General features: G+C 25.1%; 2 protein-coding genes across 2 annotated transcripts; both read left to right on the top strand.

Annotated features, from left to right (window-relative positions):
- Positions 1–39: 39 nt before the first annotated feature.
- Positions 40–16,092, top strand: DDB_G0286931 (hypothetical protein; the record flags this gene model as incomplete). The annotated part of the gene is made up of 3 exons (XM_632378.1): positions 40–107; positions 411–1,212; positions 1,294–16,092. 3 exons carry the CDS (start codon positions 40–42, stop codon positions 16,090–16,092), a joined length of 15,669 nt encoding a protein of 5,222 aa, XP_637470.1.
- Positions 16,093–16,273: 181 nt separating this feature from the next.
- Positions 16,274–18,836, top strand: DDB_G0286933 (hypothetical protein; the record flags this gene model as incomplete). The annotated part of the gene is made up of 7 exons (XM_632379.1): positions 16,274–16,355; positions 16,452–16,674; positions 16,753–17,148; positions 17,231–17,392; positions 17,472–17,567; positions 17,634–17,714; positions 17,804–18,836. 7 exons carry the CDS (start codon positions 16,274–16,276, stop codon positions 18,834–18,836), a joined length of 2,073 nt encoding a protein of 690 aa, XP_637471.1.
- Positions 18,837–18,989: the final 153 nt, after the last annotated feature.

Consider the following 18,989-nt stretch of genomic DNA (forward strand, 5'->3'; position numbering starts at 1 on the left):
TTGCTATTTTTGTATTATCATAAAAAAAAAAAAAAAAAAATGGGGAATTCTCATATTAAAGGAAAAGAAGTGATCGATTTATCACCAAGAACTTTAGCATTAACAAGGTAATTTTATTCACTTGAAAAAAGAAATTAATAAATTTTATTATGAATTTGGCAATTTTTTATTTTTTAATGCAATTTCTAATTTTTTAATAGTTTTTGTCTTATTAAGAAAATTTTTTCATTAAAAATTGATTAAATCAATTAAAAATAAGAAATTACCTAATTTAATAATTTATAATAAATGAATCAATTTATTTTTCAAAAAAAAAAAAAAAAATGAATATTAATTAAATGATTCAAAATATAAATACTAATACATATATTCAAATATAAATAATTTGACACACATAAATATGTTTATAGTGTTGATGATAAAGTTTGGTTAGGAATACCAGAGGAAAATCTTTTCAATGATTCATTTACAATTGAAAAGTATTATATGCTTCAATCAAAACCACTTTCAAATTTTAAAGATATAGATAGACTGATAATGATTGAACAAATTGAAGAAACATCATTCTTTTCATCATATAAAGATAGATCAAATTTACCATTACAACAACAATTACAACAACAATTACAAGAACAACAACAACAGCAACAAGGTGGAATAAAATCAACTACTTCAACAACAACAACAACAACAACAACAACAACAACAACAACAACAACTACTCCACCATCATCATCATCTACTACTGCAAATAGTGGAGCATCAAACAATAGCGATAATAGTAACAACAACAATAATAATAAAAATAATAATAATAATGCTGCAGGACAATCAGCAAACTCCACACAACCAAATAATAACAACAAAGACAATAATAATACTAATTCATCTTCAACAAATTCAATCAATAATAACAATACAAACACTAATAATAATGGTAATAACAATAATAATAATAATAATCCAAATAGTTTATATAATAATAGTATAGCGGATTTCATAGAAGAATATAAAAATCGATCAAGTATACCAGTTTATTTAATTCCAGAAGATTCTTATAAAACTCACCAAAAAACATTATCATTTATCCTAGAGGATTTATACTCACAATCAAATGTAAACACAGCATATTATCAAACACTTTTACAAAAAAGATTATGTATTTTAAAAAGAATTCATTTAGCGTTAAAAAGAGAAATTGCAAGAAAAAAAGTAAAGTTTTATTATTATTATTATTATTATTATTATTATTTTAAAAAATTTTAATACTAATTTTTATATATATTTTTTTAGTTATTCGATTCAATTTATCATTCAAAAGCAAAAACTAGAATTAAAAAAGTACAAATACCGCCAATTTCAATTAGAATAGCATGTAGATTATTTATAACGACATTACAAGAACAGGTTTTCGAACAAAAGATATCATTATCAACATTGAAATCATTTAATTCAATGATAAAAGAATTACCATTATTATCAATGGCAGGTGAACCTCAAGATTGTATAGATAGTTTATCAAAATGGTTACTATCTGCACTATCTAGTAATTCACCATTAATAAAGCGTGAGGCAATGGAATCATTAATTGGTTTATCATTATCACAGGGTTCATTAAGTTCAATTTTATATTCTTTATTTTTAATTTTAACACCTTCAACAATCACAACAACAACAACAACAACAACAGCAACTACAACACCAACATCATCATCATCAACAACTATTAATAGATCGAATAACACAAAAAATACTAGTAGTGGTAGTAGTACACCAACATCAACAATACCGACATCAAACAATAATATTATTGGATTAAGAATGTCTAGTTTAATTAAACAATTTGAACAATGGAAAGTTGATTTACCATTATCACCATTAAGTAGGGAATTATTATTTTCAACATGGCCAATTCAATGGAATGATCATATTTCAGATGATTCATTATCATTTTTATCAACTCATCAATCAAATTCAACCAATATTATTGCAACGATAACATGTGATGGTGAATATATTTATATTCATGATTATTGTGGTTTAGTAAAGATTGGTACAGGTTATTTTGGTACACATCAAGGTAGAGTTTATATTAGAAAAGCAGATTTCTATCCAAAGGAAAAAGGTTGGTTAGCATTCATTGGTTCATCATTATATTATCGTTCACCTTCGATTGATCAATCAACTCTAATAGTTTTAAATCCATTGACATTGGAAGAAATTGGTAGAATTAATCAAGATGGTACTGGTTCAATTGAAACTGTAAATAATTTATCATTACCATTTGCACCAGAATGTCAAGAACAACATCATCATCATCATAATTTTCATACATTTTCATCTTTTACAAATAATAATTCAAATAATAATAATAATAATAATAATAATAATAATAATATTAATAATAATACAAGATCACCAATATTTACAGATGGTAGATATTTATATTTATTATCAATGCAAAGAAATAAACAATTTGTTGTGGATATGTATGATCCATTTGATCAATTTCAACATTATAAAAGAATTGAATTAAGATATTCTGATAATAATGATAGTAATGATAATGGTAATAGTAGTGGTAGTGGTAACTTTTATAATAATAATAATAATAATAATAATAATAATAATAATAATAATAGTAATAATAATTATAATGAAAGAAATGGTAGTTATTATTACTATCAAAATAATGAAGAGTTTACAGCAGTTTTAAATCCAAAGATATTAGAATTTGGATCATTTTATACCAATGGTCATTATTTAATGGTTGTATTACCACCACCATTTGGTAGCGATTATAATTATGACTCAAAATCATATATTTGTAGAGCATTTTCATTGACTGATGGTAGTTTAATTGGAAATTATTGTTTAGAGAATCAGCCCATTGGTTTAGCTTCATTCTATGATTATTTAAATAATGTAATTTGGAGTTATTCTTCATCAGAATCTGAAATTGGTAAATATGGGAATGAAGGATTTGGTCCAAAACATTCATTTCCTTCAACAATTGCACAATCACCAATTTTACCACCACCTCCACCTCCAATTCCAACAACATCAACAACAACAACAACAACAACAACTACAGCGACAACAACAACAACAACTAATGGTGCAAATATAACACCACAACCAATTTTATTACCACAATCATCATTAATAACTTCAATGAATGTTGAACAACCACAACAACAAACTAACAATAATCAGCAACAACAATTTAATCAAGAAGATAATACTTCTCCAACTAATAATAATAATAATAATAATAATAATAATAATAATAATAATAATAATAATAATAATAATAATAATAATAATAATAATAATAATAATAATAATAATAATAATAATAATAATAATAATTATAATAATGAACAATTAATTGAACCAAAAGAAGTTGTATCAACTATATTATCAATTTTATCAAAATTAGCAGTTGAATATATGCCATCAATTAGTAATGATAATGCAGGTCATAACCAAGGTGGATTAGTTTATCAACATATTCATAAATTAACAGAGCCATTTAGTGTTGAAGTTAATTTTAATACATTTTCACAATTGTATGATATATTGGAATATTATAAAAATCAATTAAAACTTACAAGTAGTGTTGTTGTTGTTGTAAACTCAAATAGTGGTAGTAATAGTAATAATAATAATAATAATTATAATAGTGGTAATTTATTTAAAACCATTGAAACATTACGTTGTATAATCTATTGTCTAAGATTATTAAAGGTAAATTTGTTTAGACTATGTTCAAATTTAAGAGTTTTAGAAAGAAATCCAGTATTTGATTCATCAAGAGATAATTTATTAAAATGTATAAATCAAAAGTTTCTTTTACAAATTCGTACTTTATTATTAAATTTCGTTATAGATGGTATCATCGATAGTAATGGTACTGGTAATAACAATAGTAATTGTATACATTTCATTGAAACCATACGTGAAGAATCTTGTGAAGTTTTAACAATTGGTTTAGATTTATTTTATCCAACTTCACTTGATAAAGCAAATTTTGTTTTTCATTTATTAGATCAAGTTTCAAAATTTAGAAAATTAAATGATCAATCACATCAACAACAACAACATCAACAACAACAACAACAACAACAACAACAACCAAATATTCCAATTTCAAATTTAAAACCAATACCAAAAAAGAATAATAATAATAATAATAACATCAATAATAATAATAATAACATCAATAACAGTAATAATAATAATAATAATAATAATAATAAAGATCAAGGATATTCAATATTATTAAATAGAGTATTAATATTATTATCAAGTCATTCAAATGCATCATTTTTTGCATTACCACCTTTAATTAATGAATTTAATGAAACTTCAACAAAAAAGAGTAATAATAATAATAATAATAATGGTAATGGTAATGGTAATAATAGTGGATTTAGAATTAATGGTAATAATAGTAATAGTGTAACAGATTCAATGAATTTATTTGTACCAATTATTACACATTTATTAGCGGAAGCTCAAGCAACAATACCACCACAAACTATTATACCACATATTTCAAGACAAGATTCACAAACTCAACATTTAGGATTCTCATTATATAGTAGTCAATCACCACCACCAACAAGTTCACCAGCAATGAGATTACTATTATCAATTCAAAAGGATTTAATAGTTCGTGTTGAAAATAGTACTTACATTGGTAATGGTGAAATGGATGCACCATCACAAGCTTTGGTTTCTTATAGTATTTTGTTAATGGATAAATGTAGAGAATTATTAAATGGTGTATTGGATATGGATTCACAAAAGAATCAATCCATTCTTTTAACCGATTTCAAATCATCAGTGGTTGGTGCACTATTACCAACATTAATACATTCACTATTTTTATTTAGTTATAAAATTTGGTTAGCAAAAGAATTATTACCATCATTAGTTTTATTAATTGGTGTTGTTGATAGAGTTAATAGAAGATTACCAAAAATTTTAAATAGACCAGATTTAATTAATCATCATCATCATCATATTAATAATCACAATTTAAGTTATAACAATAATAATAATAATAATAGTAATAGTAATAATGGTGGTATACCAAGTTTAAGACAACCATTACAAAAAAGATCATCATTTGTTGAAGGTCCTTCAAGAATTTCAGAATCACCACATCCATATCATCCGTATACAAATTCAAGACAATCTGTTTCAATACCTGGTGCAGTATTTTTATCATTAGTTTTTGATGAGAGAAGTTATACAAGTACTTTAGATGATGTTTTACAAATTTTTGAATCAATAGATTCAAAAGAACCATTGGAACAATTCTCTCATACAAAATGGCCTAAAAGAAGAATTTTAATTCCAGGTGATACTGTTGTTTTTCAATTTATAACTGGTTCAGTTTCTGCAATTAATAATACTTACTCAAATTATTGGGGTTATCGTTGTAATATTATTGGTCATATGCCAAATTCCGATAAAACTTCATTACCTTGGTCTTCACATTTAGAGAAAACAATGTGTTGTTTAGCTGGTAGATTCTCTTCTTGTTTAATTAGTGGTGATTATTTAACAGATTTAGAATTAGAAAATACTTTATTTTTAGAATCACCTTTATTTAGTGGTGGTATTGAAGAAGATTATGTTTTAAAAAATAATAATAATAATGAAGAAAATAATAATAATAATAATAATTATTTAATTGATAATATTGATATATCAAATACAATTAGTTCAAAATTAATTCAAAGATTTTGTTATTCATTAGCAAAAAGAAATGGTGAAATACTTTCAAGTCATTTATCAGATTTTATGTGGAAACATACAACAGGTGAAAAATTAAAAGGAAAAGCTACAATCAAATCTGCACAACAGGCTGTAATCGCAGCATTAATAAAACATTTAAGTTTAGGTGATATTGCTTTAAGATTTTCATTGGAAATCATTGAATGTAAACAACAACTAAAACAAAAACAAAAACAAAAACAACAAGAACATCAGGAACAACAACAACAACAACAACAACAACAACAACAACAACAACAACAACAACAAGATGAAGGTATAAGTATCAATAGTAGTAGTGGTAGTGTTACCAATATTTTAAAACCACCACAATCATTGATTGACCTTTGGAAATCAGTTTTACATATTAGAATTGCAATCATTCAAAAACATCAAGAATCTCAATTATCAAATCACCCAAATGATGAGATAACAGAATCACAAAAGAGGAGAAGTGTTGATATGAGGACTCATTCTGAGTTTAGAGAATCAATCTATAAAGAAATTGCAGATAAAATCATTGATAATTCAATGTTTCTATTGGAGTTACAATCATATGATGAACTTTCAATTAATAATTCAATTAAACAAGAGATTAGCTCTGTATTATTTAAATTTATTTTATCAAATTCTTTACAAATCGAAGATATTAAAAATATAATGATCACTAGAAGATCAAGAGCATACACTAGAACATTGGGATTACAAGCGATGAGAGATATATTGAAATGTACATCAGATCATACAATGAAACCAGAGGCATTATGTTTTATTGGTCCAGCACTTAGAAATTCGGGTCTAGTTAAACGTAGATGTCCACCTTATCATTATTTAGATTTTTTACATGGTTGTGGTATAAAATTAATTAAAGAAGTTAAAAAGAATTTTAAATTACTCATGGAAGATGTATCTTGTTTGTTAAATGATCAAAATTCAGATTCAACTTTAAAACTTTATGCTCTAGATGCTTTCACTTTAAATTTCTCACCAGATGATTCAGAAATGTTAACACAAGTTGATATTTTCAATAAAATTCATAATTTAATGACAAATGAATCTATTTGGGGTGGAATTTGGAATAACAATTCAAATAATAGTAATAGTGGTAGTGGTGATTATACTAATCATAGAAATAGTGTTGGCGGCGGTGGTGGTTCACCATCTGGTAGTTTCTTACATTCAAATAGTACAAGTAGTTTATTTGAAAGTATGGAATCAACTCCACTCTATAATGTTGGTGGAGTTAGTGGTTCAATTTATTCAAATTTTGTGGAAGAAGATAAATTAGAAAGAGAAAAATTAAAAAAGAATGCAAAAGCACTTTTTAAATTTTTAGGTTTAATTTGTGTTGATATAACAAGTAATAATAGTGAAAATATAACAACACCAACACCAACATCAACAACAACGACAACGACAACAACAACAACAACAACAACAATTTCATCATCTAAATTTGAATCATTAAGAGATTCATTCTTTAGTTTAATGGTAATTCAATTAGAATCATCATTATCATTTTTAAAGGAACAAAATAGATTGTATTGGGGTAGAGGTGTTAATGGTGTTAGTAGTAATAGCAATAGCAATGGTGAAACACAATCAGGAGTATCATCACCAAATACTGCAAATAATTTAAAATCTCGTAGAATTTATAGAGTAGAGAAATCTTATGTTGATTTATCAGATTCTTTAACATTGTTATATATAATTAGTTCTTTTGAAAATGTTAAACAAAGACTATGTTCAACCACTTTTATGAATATTTTCCATTGTATACTTCAAGTTGGTGATGAAACTCAAAGAAAATTAATATTAAGAATATTTAGAAGAATTTTACCATCAATTTCACCTTTAAAATTATTAGTACCAATGGATACTAGCTCAACAAGTATTAGTGGTAATAGTAGTACCACCTCTATACCAACATCAAAAACTATATTTTCATTATTGTTGGAAATTTTAGGTGCTGTTTGTTTTTGGGGTTGTTCAAGTGATTTAAATGAAATTTCAAAACATATTGATCCACGTTATTTCATTTCATCAAATAATCAACACTATAATCTATATCGTACAAGTAGTTATAGTGGTTCAAAAATTGATTCTTCACCACAATCATTCTTTTCAATTTTCGATAAAACTACTCAATTTCCAATGGCTTGGGATATACTTTCTCCATCATCATTTATAAAGTTTTCTGATGATTCAAAAGTTGCTACTTTTATTTCATCAAACAATCCAAGAAATAATTTAAATAATAATAATAATAATAATAATAACAGTGGTAATAATATTAATTCTAGTAATAATAATGGAATTTCTTCATCATCTGTAACAAATTCAACTTCACCAACTTCTAATAATAATATAAACTCTACAACATCTCAAACTAATATTCCAACAAATACAATATCAACTTCATCAGCTTCAATAAATAATAATAGCAATAATAGTAATGGTGGTAATAATAATGAAATTCAAGGATTACAATTTATTAAATCAGATATAATGATACCAGAATCAGCACCATTCTTTTATTTTGAAGTTAAATTAGAGAGTGATACAAAAGAGTTAATTGTTGGTTTATTCCCTTCAAGTGATATTGATCAATTAACACCATCATTAAAGGATTGGAGATTTGGTTTAGGTTATTCAAGTAAAGATGGTAATAAAATTTGTTGTAGAACAAATACCATTTCAATTCAATCAAAAGGTTATTCACAACCATTCTCTAGAAATGATATCATTGGTTGTGGATTCAACCATAAAGATGGTAAAGTTTTCTTTACAAAAAATGGTAAATATTTAGGAACCGCCTTCAAAAATGTTATTGGTGATTTCTATCCAGTGGTAGCAATGTCTTCAGGTGGTTCAGTTGGTGTTAACTTTGGTCAACAACCATTTCAATATGATTTAACACCAATTATAACTTATCATTTAGAATATCTTTCAGATAGAAATGTTCCAACCTTAACATTGTCTTATGTTAATGAAATAGTTTATCTCCTTCGTTCATTATTTAAATCTTCACAACAATGGAAACAACATCTTCAATCTTATATTTTAGATGGTTTAAAATTATTACCTACAACTATTCAATCAAATATTTTCATTAATAATAATAATAATAATAATAATAATAATAATAATAATAATAATAATAATAATAATAATAATAATAATAATAATAATAATAATAATAATAATAATAATAATAATAATAATAATAATGCAAATAGTAGTAGTGGTGTTAGTAGTACTAAAGGTGTAACAACTCCACCATCAATTCCATCACCAACAATTAATTCACAACAACAACAACAACAACAACAACCAAATAAATTATTAACAAATAATATTCAATCATTATTTCAAATATTTTCAACAATATCATTATTATCAGGATATATGGATGGTGTTTGGCAAGGTGCAAGAGTTGAAGTTGATATTGGATCTGGATGCTTTGAAAATGGTACTGTCATTGAATATAGTGTAGTCAATCATTTATGTAGAGTTTTATTGGATTGTAATGTTGAAAAACTATTAAAGACAACTCATAATCGTATAGCTTTAAAACCAATTCAAGAGATTCCAATCGATTTCTCTTTATTCTCAAATCCAATATCAATAATTCAATCAATTTCAACATTTTTAAAACCACCATCTCCATTAGTCCAAAATAATAATAATAGTTCAAATAGAGTTTATACAACGCCACCATCTTATTCAATTTCAACTACATTAAATAATAATAATAATAATAATACTAATAATAGCAATGGTGGAATAGGTGGTATGACAAATAATATATTAAATGAAATTATAAATTCATCATCAAATTTATCATCATCATCTTCTTCACTTTCAGTTAATTATTCAAATTCACCTTCAACAACTTCCGCGTCAGGATTACCAACTAATAGTATTAAAAATAATAATATTAATAGTAGTAATAATAATAATAACAATAGTAGCGGATATGGTCAATTGGCTAATAGTGTTTGTATAACTAATTCATCAAGTAATATTAGAAATATATATTTATTTATAAAATCAAGGGTTATGAAAATCTTTAATGGGTTATTAAAATTCTCAAATTGTTCAAAGTTTTCATTGGAAGATGGATTAATACCAATTCTTGTAGAGTTTGCTTTAGGTAGACCTATTCAATTCCTAAATGAACCAAAAATTGAAAAAATGGAGAGGCTATCATTTTTATTAAAAGATAGAATTTATGAAAAAACTTTAAAATCATTTTTAAATCATACTTTAGGTCACCAATATAATGGTTCAAATTCAAGATCAAATAGTACCATAACAATTCCACTTCAACATCATGTTAAACAACAACAGCAACAACAACAACAGCAACAGCAACAAAATTCAAATATCAATAATGATGATTTTGAAGATTTAACATCAGAAATTAATTTTGAAGATGATAATGATGAGGTAATTGATGATTTTGATGAAATTTTAGGATCTTCATATGAAGAGGATGAAATTTCATTACCACCAAATTTAATTAATAATAATCGTAATGATGATGATTCTCCACAAACATCAGGTTTTTCAAATCAAAATACACGTGGTAGACCGCCATTACATAGTAGCCATAGTAATCAGTCCTCTTCCTCTTCACAACAACAACAACAACATCAGCAGCAACATCAGCAACAGCAACAACAACAATATGATGAAGAAATTGAGGAAGAAAATTTACAAGGCGTTATTGCAGAAGAAGACTTACCAGAGGATGGTATCATTGGTAAAAAAATACTTTGGTCAGAAGTTAAAGTTGGTTTACATGTTATGGTATCAAAGAGAGAGAAATTGAATTTACGTAGATCAAACTGGGTTAATGAAATGGATAGTTGTATTGGTAAGGTGGGTATTGTTAAATCAATCGATAAAAAGCATAGACAAGTTTTAGTTACCTTTTTAGATGATGATACTTTAACTTTAATTGATTGGTGGTGTTGTTATGAAATTTTCATTTGTCCAACCACTAATCCAACTACAACTTCACCCACTACTTCTACAACAACAACAACAACAACAACAACAACAACAACTTCCACAACAAGTAGTGGAGAAAGTTTATCATCATTAAAGAATCCAATCCAATCAATTGATAAATATTCTTATTCTCAATTGATTCATTTAGATACATCATCAGAGATGGCATTATCAATTTTATATTCAAGACAAGCTTTAATATCTTTATTGGTTAGTTTACCTCCTTCCATTAAAATATCTTATCAATCATTTGGTGGTGCTAAAAATTTAATCTATATATTAAAGTTAACTCTTCACACTACACTTTTAAATGATTCCTCAAATCATATCTTATCAAATAATATTAATAATATTACTAAAATTTTAAATATTTCACCAAAAAATCAAAAAGATTTTGTAAATTTAAAATCATTACAATCAAAATTATCAATTTTATTAAAACAAGAATTTGATAATAATACTAATAATAATAATAGTAGTAATAATAGTAATGGTAGTGGTAGTGGTGGTAATATTATTAAAAATGTAGGTGTTGGTGGTGGTGTAGGTAATAATTGTGTTGAAACAACTATTGATAATAAAATTAATTCCACGTCAACCTCTTCATCAAACACTTCAGCAACATTAACACCGGCATCATTAGCATCAATATCAAATTTAACGCCAACAAAAAATACAAATGGTATTGATAATAATAACCATCAAAATATTCAACAACGTATATATAATAAAACACCACCAAATAAACATAATCATAATTATGCATCACCATTACCACCAACTCCAACTTCACCATCACTATCCTCATCTTTAAGTAATCATAATAATAATAGCAACAACAACAACAATAGTAATCCAATAACACCAACCAAATGGAAAAGTTATAAACCCGATCATCATAGTTTAAATCAAACAACAATTTTGGGTAGTAGTTTAAATAGTCATAATATTACAATTGGTGGTAATTCAAGTAGTTCAAATAGTAATAATAATAACAATGGTGGTATCATTAATAGTAATTTAAATACAACAAATTCAATTATTAGTAATAATAGTCATATACAACAACAACAGGCTTTATCACAATCAATGTTTTTATTAAGTGAACCATTGAAAATTGGTCATTTAATGAAACAACAAAAAATTATAAAATTATGGAAAAGAATCTATGTTGTATTATCAAGTGATTGTTTATTCTTTTATAAGCCTATAGCTACAAATCAAACTGGTAGCTTAAATTATCATCAAATTGGTAATTATGGTATAAATAATCAATATAATAGTTTTAGTTTTGGTAATGGTAATAATAATAATAATAATTTAAATAATAATTTAAATAATAGTATAATTAATCCAATTGGTACAGTTGATTTAAGAGATATTGTTTCAGTAACACAAGTATCATTAACAAAACAAACAAAGATTAGTTTTTCATCAATGTCAAGTGGTTCAAAGAAACCAGATTATTGTTTTCAAATTACATTGACATCAAATAAAACTCATTTATTTCAAGCAACTAGTCAAGAAGAGTTATTAGAATGGATACAAATTATTAATTCAGCATGTATTTCAAGTGCATCATTTAGATCGAAAACACCAAGTATTCAATCATCAATTTCATTAATTGAAGTATTGACAAAGGAATGCTGTCAACAATTGAAAGATACAGCGGGTGAATATCTACAATTACAACATCATGAAGAATCACCACATCCATATCCATCAAATTATAGATTGAAAAAGATTATTCGTATTGAAGGTGCACAATCATTATTGATTACATTTGATAGTAAATCATATTCTGAACCTGGTTATGCGATTTTAAAATTCTTTTATGATCCATCCTGCACTCAACATATTGCATCCTATAGTGGTAAATTCAGTTCATTCCCACCAACGATCATTAATAATGCTTGTCAATTTTGGATGGTTTTCATCGCAGATTCAAATCGTTCAGAATGGGGTTATAAATTCACTGTAACACCAATTAGAATGAAAACAAGTGACGTTTGTCTATTACCACAACCAAATTTTGAATTTGCATGTTTTTTAGTCGATTGGGTATTACAATTGGATATATCATTATTCTTAAAGAATTATCCATCATTCTTTACAAATGATTTATTCGATTCCCTCTTATTACATTTATCAGTCAATAAACCATTGGATAGACGTTTAAAGGCAATTAATTTCTTAACTCGTCTATTACAGAAATTAATAGAGAATCCAAGTTTACATTTACTCTCATTATCAATTCAAAAAGAAATCTCTCAAAAAATTGAATTCTTAAAGGATGAAATGTTTAAAATTTATAAAATTGAGAAAGGTACAAATACACATCCAAATAATTCACCAATTCATTCACAATTCCTTCAAAAATTAATTGAACTTTGTATTCAAACTCATATAATTTTATCAAATGCAAATTTACAATTACATTTACAACAACAACAAGAAATTCAACAACAACTAGAAATTCAAAAACAAAAAGAAAAAGAAAAAGAAAATCAACAATTAGAACAAGAACAACAACAACAACAACAACAACCAATCATAGATGGAAATTTACCAACAACAAATTTAAATAATGATGATAGTATTATAACTACAATAACTACTACAACAACTACTACAACAACAACAACAACAACTATAAATGATAATTTATCATCAAATGGTTCAAGTGTTATTAATATTAATAATGTAAATGTTGGTATAAATAATAATTATAACTATTCAGTATTTAATATTAGGGAGGAACATAAAATTTGGTTTAGTAAGATGGTAAAGATATCGAAAATATTAGATAATTTATTTAAGGGTAAAGGATTTAGTAAAGAGTTTATTAAAGAGGCATTTATAGAGACATTACCAGTTCAAGTTGTTGATAGTCCACACCCATACCCACCTTCGGCCCGGGTCACTAGCAATATCGTTATACCAGATTCAATTTCATTAAAGATTGAATTTGATCCAAAATCAAGAACTCAAACATATATTGACTATTTAATGTTTTCTAAATCAACTCCTGGTGGTGATGATATTGGTTTCTATACTGGTGATTTCCCATTAACTCCAATCATTATCCCTGGTGATAGATTCATTTGGTCATTTTATTCAGACTCTCAAGAGACTGAATGGGGTTTTAGATTCACAATCACTCCACAATTCTCTGAAGAGGTTCAAGTTGAGAATGGAAAGAAATTCGATAAGGAGATCATAACATTGCTATCAAAATCTTCAACTTCAACATCTTGTTGGAATCATGCAATGGATTTGGAATTGGTTAAATTTATAAATGCTTGTTGTGAAAAACAAAAAAGAAATCCAAATCAATTATCATTTGAACAATGTTTAATTCAAGAGTATCTAACTCTGTTCCCATTACTATTGGAGTTCTCTTCAACTCAAAGTGGTAATCATATCCTCTTTTTAAGATTCACAATCTTAAAACATTTCAATAGCTCAATTCAACAATTTATAAACTATATAGATCTTAAAGGTGCTTCTGATGATTGGTCAACAGCTTATAAATTATGTTCATTAAGAGGTTTATTATTTAATGATATAAAATTAGAAATTTTAAATAATTTCTTAACTCAAACAAGATCACAAGGTAGAAGACCAATTATTAATTTAAATAGACATGGTTCTTTATTATTTTCAAACAATAATAATAATAATAATAATAATAATAATAATAATAATAATAATAATAATAATAATAATAATAACAATTCGAATAATAGTAATAATAATAACAATAATAATAATAATAATCAAACAATTTCAAATAATAATTTAAGAACTCAATCACAATCAAATCGTAATAGTATTAGAATTACAAATAATATTAATAATTCAACAAATGTTGTTACTACTCCTTCTACTGCTTCATCTAGAAATAGTGGTACATCATCACCAACTTCGAGTAGAAATAGTAGAAATCAACCATTACCAGCTCCACCAACACCTCCTTTACCATCTCAACAACAACAACAACAGCAACAACAGCAACAACAAATAAATCAACAACAGCAACAACAACAAACAAATCAACAACAATTAATAACTACAAATTTATCAAGTACAAATCATATATCAAATTTTAAAAATGAAAATTTATTTTTACAATCATATAGACAATTATGTTTATTGGATCCACTTAGATTAAGACATAATGATAGAGCATGGGAAGTTAAATTAGAGAGAGAAGGAGCAAGAGATGCAGGTGGACCATATAGAGATTGTATGACACAAATTGTAACAGATCTTCAAAGTAGAGATATGAATCTTTTTTTACCATGTCAAAATGCTCAAGGTGATGTTGCATTCAATCGTGATAAATTAGTACCAAACTCATCAGCAAATTCACCATTAGCATTGCAACTATTCGAATATATTGGTAAATTGATTGGTATAGCAATTCGTACTAAAAATTGTATTGAACTATCCTTACCTTCAATCGTATGGAAATCATTAGTTTGTGCAAAAGTTGATCGTCAAGATTTAAAAACTATAGACAAATATATAACTAACTTTTTAGAATTATTAGAAGGTACCTCAAATGAAGAATCAAAACTCACCAATGAAGTATTTAGTGATTATATCGATCAAAATTTCACTGCTCATTCAATCGATGGGTCATTGATTGAGCTAATACCAGATGGAAAATCAATTCAAGTTCATTGGGATAATAGATTAGAGTATGCAACATTATTGGAACAATATAAATTGGGTGAATTTAAATTACAAATTGATGCAATGGTTAAAGGTGTCTCAAGTATCATTCCATTGCATATTTTAAATATTTTCACATGGCAAGAAATTGAACAACGTGTTTGTGGAATTCCAGGTTTAGATATTAAACTCTTAAAAAAACATACTCGTTATTGTGGTTTAATTCATTCTGAACCAAGGGTAACATGGTTTTGGAGAATACTCGAATCTTTTTCATCAGAGGAGCAAACTTTATTCTTACGTTTTGTTTGGGGTAGATCAAGACTACCTTCACCTTCAGAATTCACAAGTAATGTACAGTTTCAAATCTATCCATTCATTAAAAATGAATCTAGACTTTATGATGACGATTTCGAAGATCAAAGAAATAACTCAAATGAAGATCATTATCAAATTCAAGATGAATATCTACCTGAAGCTCAAACTTGTTTCTTTACTCTCTCAATTCCAAACTACAGTTCATTGGACGTTATGAAAGAAAAACTTTTATATGCAATAACTTCATGTAGAGAAATTGATGCTGATTTCGTTCAACCAGAATAAAGTTTGGGTAATAAAATAAAAAAATTAAAAAAATTAAAAAAAAAATAAAAAAAAAAAAAAATCTTGCTTTTGAAAGATATTTCCGTTAAACCCAAAAAAAAAAAAAAAAAAAAAAAAAAAAACAAGTACTTTTTTTTTTGTTTTTTCACCAGTAAAAGCAATATAAAAAAAAAAAAAAAAGATGAGATTATTTTATCTTATTTTTTTTTTAATTGTTTCTACAATTATTAATGGTTGTAATTCTCAAATTCAAAAAAATGATTGTATTTATTTTTAGTTAAACTATTTTTTTTTTTTTTTTAATGACTTTTATTTTTTGTTACTAACATTTTTTTTTTTTTTTTTTATTTAAAAAAAAGATAATTGTTTAAATAAATTGATTGTTAAAATTGCAAATCTTTCATTATATAAATTAAATAGTACATCTAAACAATATGATTATTGTGGAACAAAAAATAATAACGTAATAAATTGTAATTCAAATGGAAGAATAACAGATATTCAACTAACTCATTTTGTAAACAAAGCAACTAATTTAATTTCAGCAAATGATTATTATTGTTTTCCTTTTTTAAAATCAATGTAAGTAAATTTTAAAATTTATTTTTTAAAATTATTACTCTTTTAAATATTAGTATTTTTTTTTTACTGTTTATTTAGAGGTGTAGATAGTTTTAGAATTGAGAAAAATTTTATATATGGTCCTTTTCCTGATACTTTATATAAAAGAATTTTTTTATTAAATGGGGATTTATTATCAGTATTTGATGTTGACACTGAAATTGGATTTAATAATACTATTAAAAGAACAGAAATTGATACTTTTAGACTTGTTGGTGGTGTTGCTACATCATTAAACACTACAGTTTATATGTCAACAATTTCACATTTTAAAAATATTGAATTTATATATGGTACTGCAGTAATTACAAATAAAACCAACTTTATATTTGAAAATGATTTAAATGAAAATAAAAAATCATCATTTAAAAAAATTACTTCCTATTGCTCAAATATACCACCATTAAGTTATAATAATGGAACTATTAATTTCGTGTACGTATAAACTAATTTAACATATTTATTTAAATATATTTTTAGTTTTAATTAATATTTTTTTTTTTTATTTTTATTTAAGTGAACTCACATTTTTACCAAGTTTCGATAAAGAATCAGTTTCAAATTTTTCAAGTTATTCAAATGTTTTGGATATTTATTTAAATTCATGGGACCCGAATCAAGTTTTCCCATTTCCACTAGGTCTTGGTAATATTCCACCAAATAATAAATTAATTTATATGTAGGTTTTTAGAAAAAAAAAAAAAAAAAAAAAAAAAAAAAAAAAAACCATCTAAATCAATTAAATTTTTTTTTTTTAGATACATTAACTATTTAATTGATAGCCCACCTCATTTAATTGACCTATCAAACTTAGACTCAAACGATAAAACCGATTTATATTCTTATAATACATTGTATGTAAAAAAAAAAAAAAAAAAATATATATATATATATTAACTATTTATAATTTTGGAAATTAGAACATTGAATAATCCAGGTAATCTTTTCAATTTTAATGGTAAATTCCCATTCTCTTCTCTTCATAAAAATTTAGTGATTTTGTAAATATTTATAGATTAATTATTATTGTTTTTTTAAATTTTTTTTTTTTTTTTTTATTAACATTTATAAATTAATTATATTATTTTAGTGATTTTAATGATGGTAATTTTTCAGAATTACCAAAATTAGAAGATGTTTTTAAAGAGGAAATAGCTGTAATTAATTTGAATAATAATAGTATTGGAGGAAATATTCAAACCACATTGGATTTTAATAAACTTCCAAAGTTAGCAACACTTAATTTAAGAAATAATAGATTAACAGGATCAATTGACGAAAGTTGGTGTAGAATTAATTTTGATATTAGTTATAATCTTATTGGTGGTGAAGCTCCTAGTTGTATGGTTTGTCATTTTCAACAAAATGATTTATCTATTCGTGGAATAAATTTTACTAATTGGAATCCAAAACCACCATGCACTTCAATTATTCCAAATTTAATGTACGATAATTCAACAAAACTATTATTAATATATGGTCAAGATATTGGCGTTGCAAGAACAAATTTTAAAATAGAAAACTCATATAACTATTCACCATATTGCAGTATGCCTGGTTATCCAGATATTAGAAATAGACAATTTTGTTTTAAATACATTGACACTGATGAACCAAATCCATTTTCATTTAATATTACATACCCAAAATTACCACCAGGTTCAAGAAAAACATTTGAATTGGCTGCTTATAATATGTTTTTACCATTGGTTAATAAGGTTACAATGAACTCCAAAGAATCATTAACAATTGCTGGTAGATATTTCGCATACAACAAAACAGTAATTAATGTTCAAGTTGATGGCAAAATCTGTAATATTGAATCATGTGATTTTAATGAAATTAAATGTAAATTTTCAAATGATAATAACAATAATATTAATGGTTTAAATGTATTTGTACAAATTATGAATGTTTCATCCCAATTTTGTATTTCCAAATGTAATGCAGCTGATAATTATGAATGTGAATTTAAATTTGAAAGATGTAATTGTAGTGAAGGATGGGAAGGTGGTGACTGTAGTATTAAAATTGAGAACAAATTATCAAATTCAAATAGAAACAATATTTTAAATACTACTATAATATTTATAGTTTTAATTTTAATACTATCATCATTTTAATTTAAAAAAAAAAATAAAAAATGTGGTTTTAAGACAAAATTCTTAAAATATATTTATTTATTATAAAAAAAACATTGTTTTTTTTATAATAAAATTTTTTTTTTTCAAACGATAAAACTATGAAAAAAAAATAAAAAATAAAAATAGTTTTTT

This window comes from Dictyostelium discoideum (assembly GCF_000004695.1).
Source record: "Dictyostelium discoideum AX4 chromosome 4 chromosome, whole genome shotgun sequence".
In the NCBI taxonomy this organism is placed as follows: Eukaryota; Evosea; class Eumycetozoa; order Dictyosteliales; family Dictyosteliaceae; genus Dictyostelium; species Dictyostelium discoideum.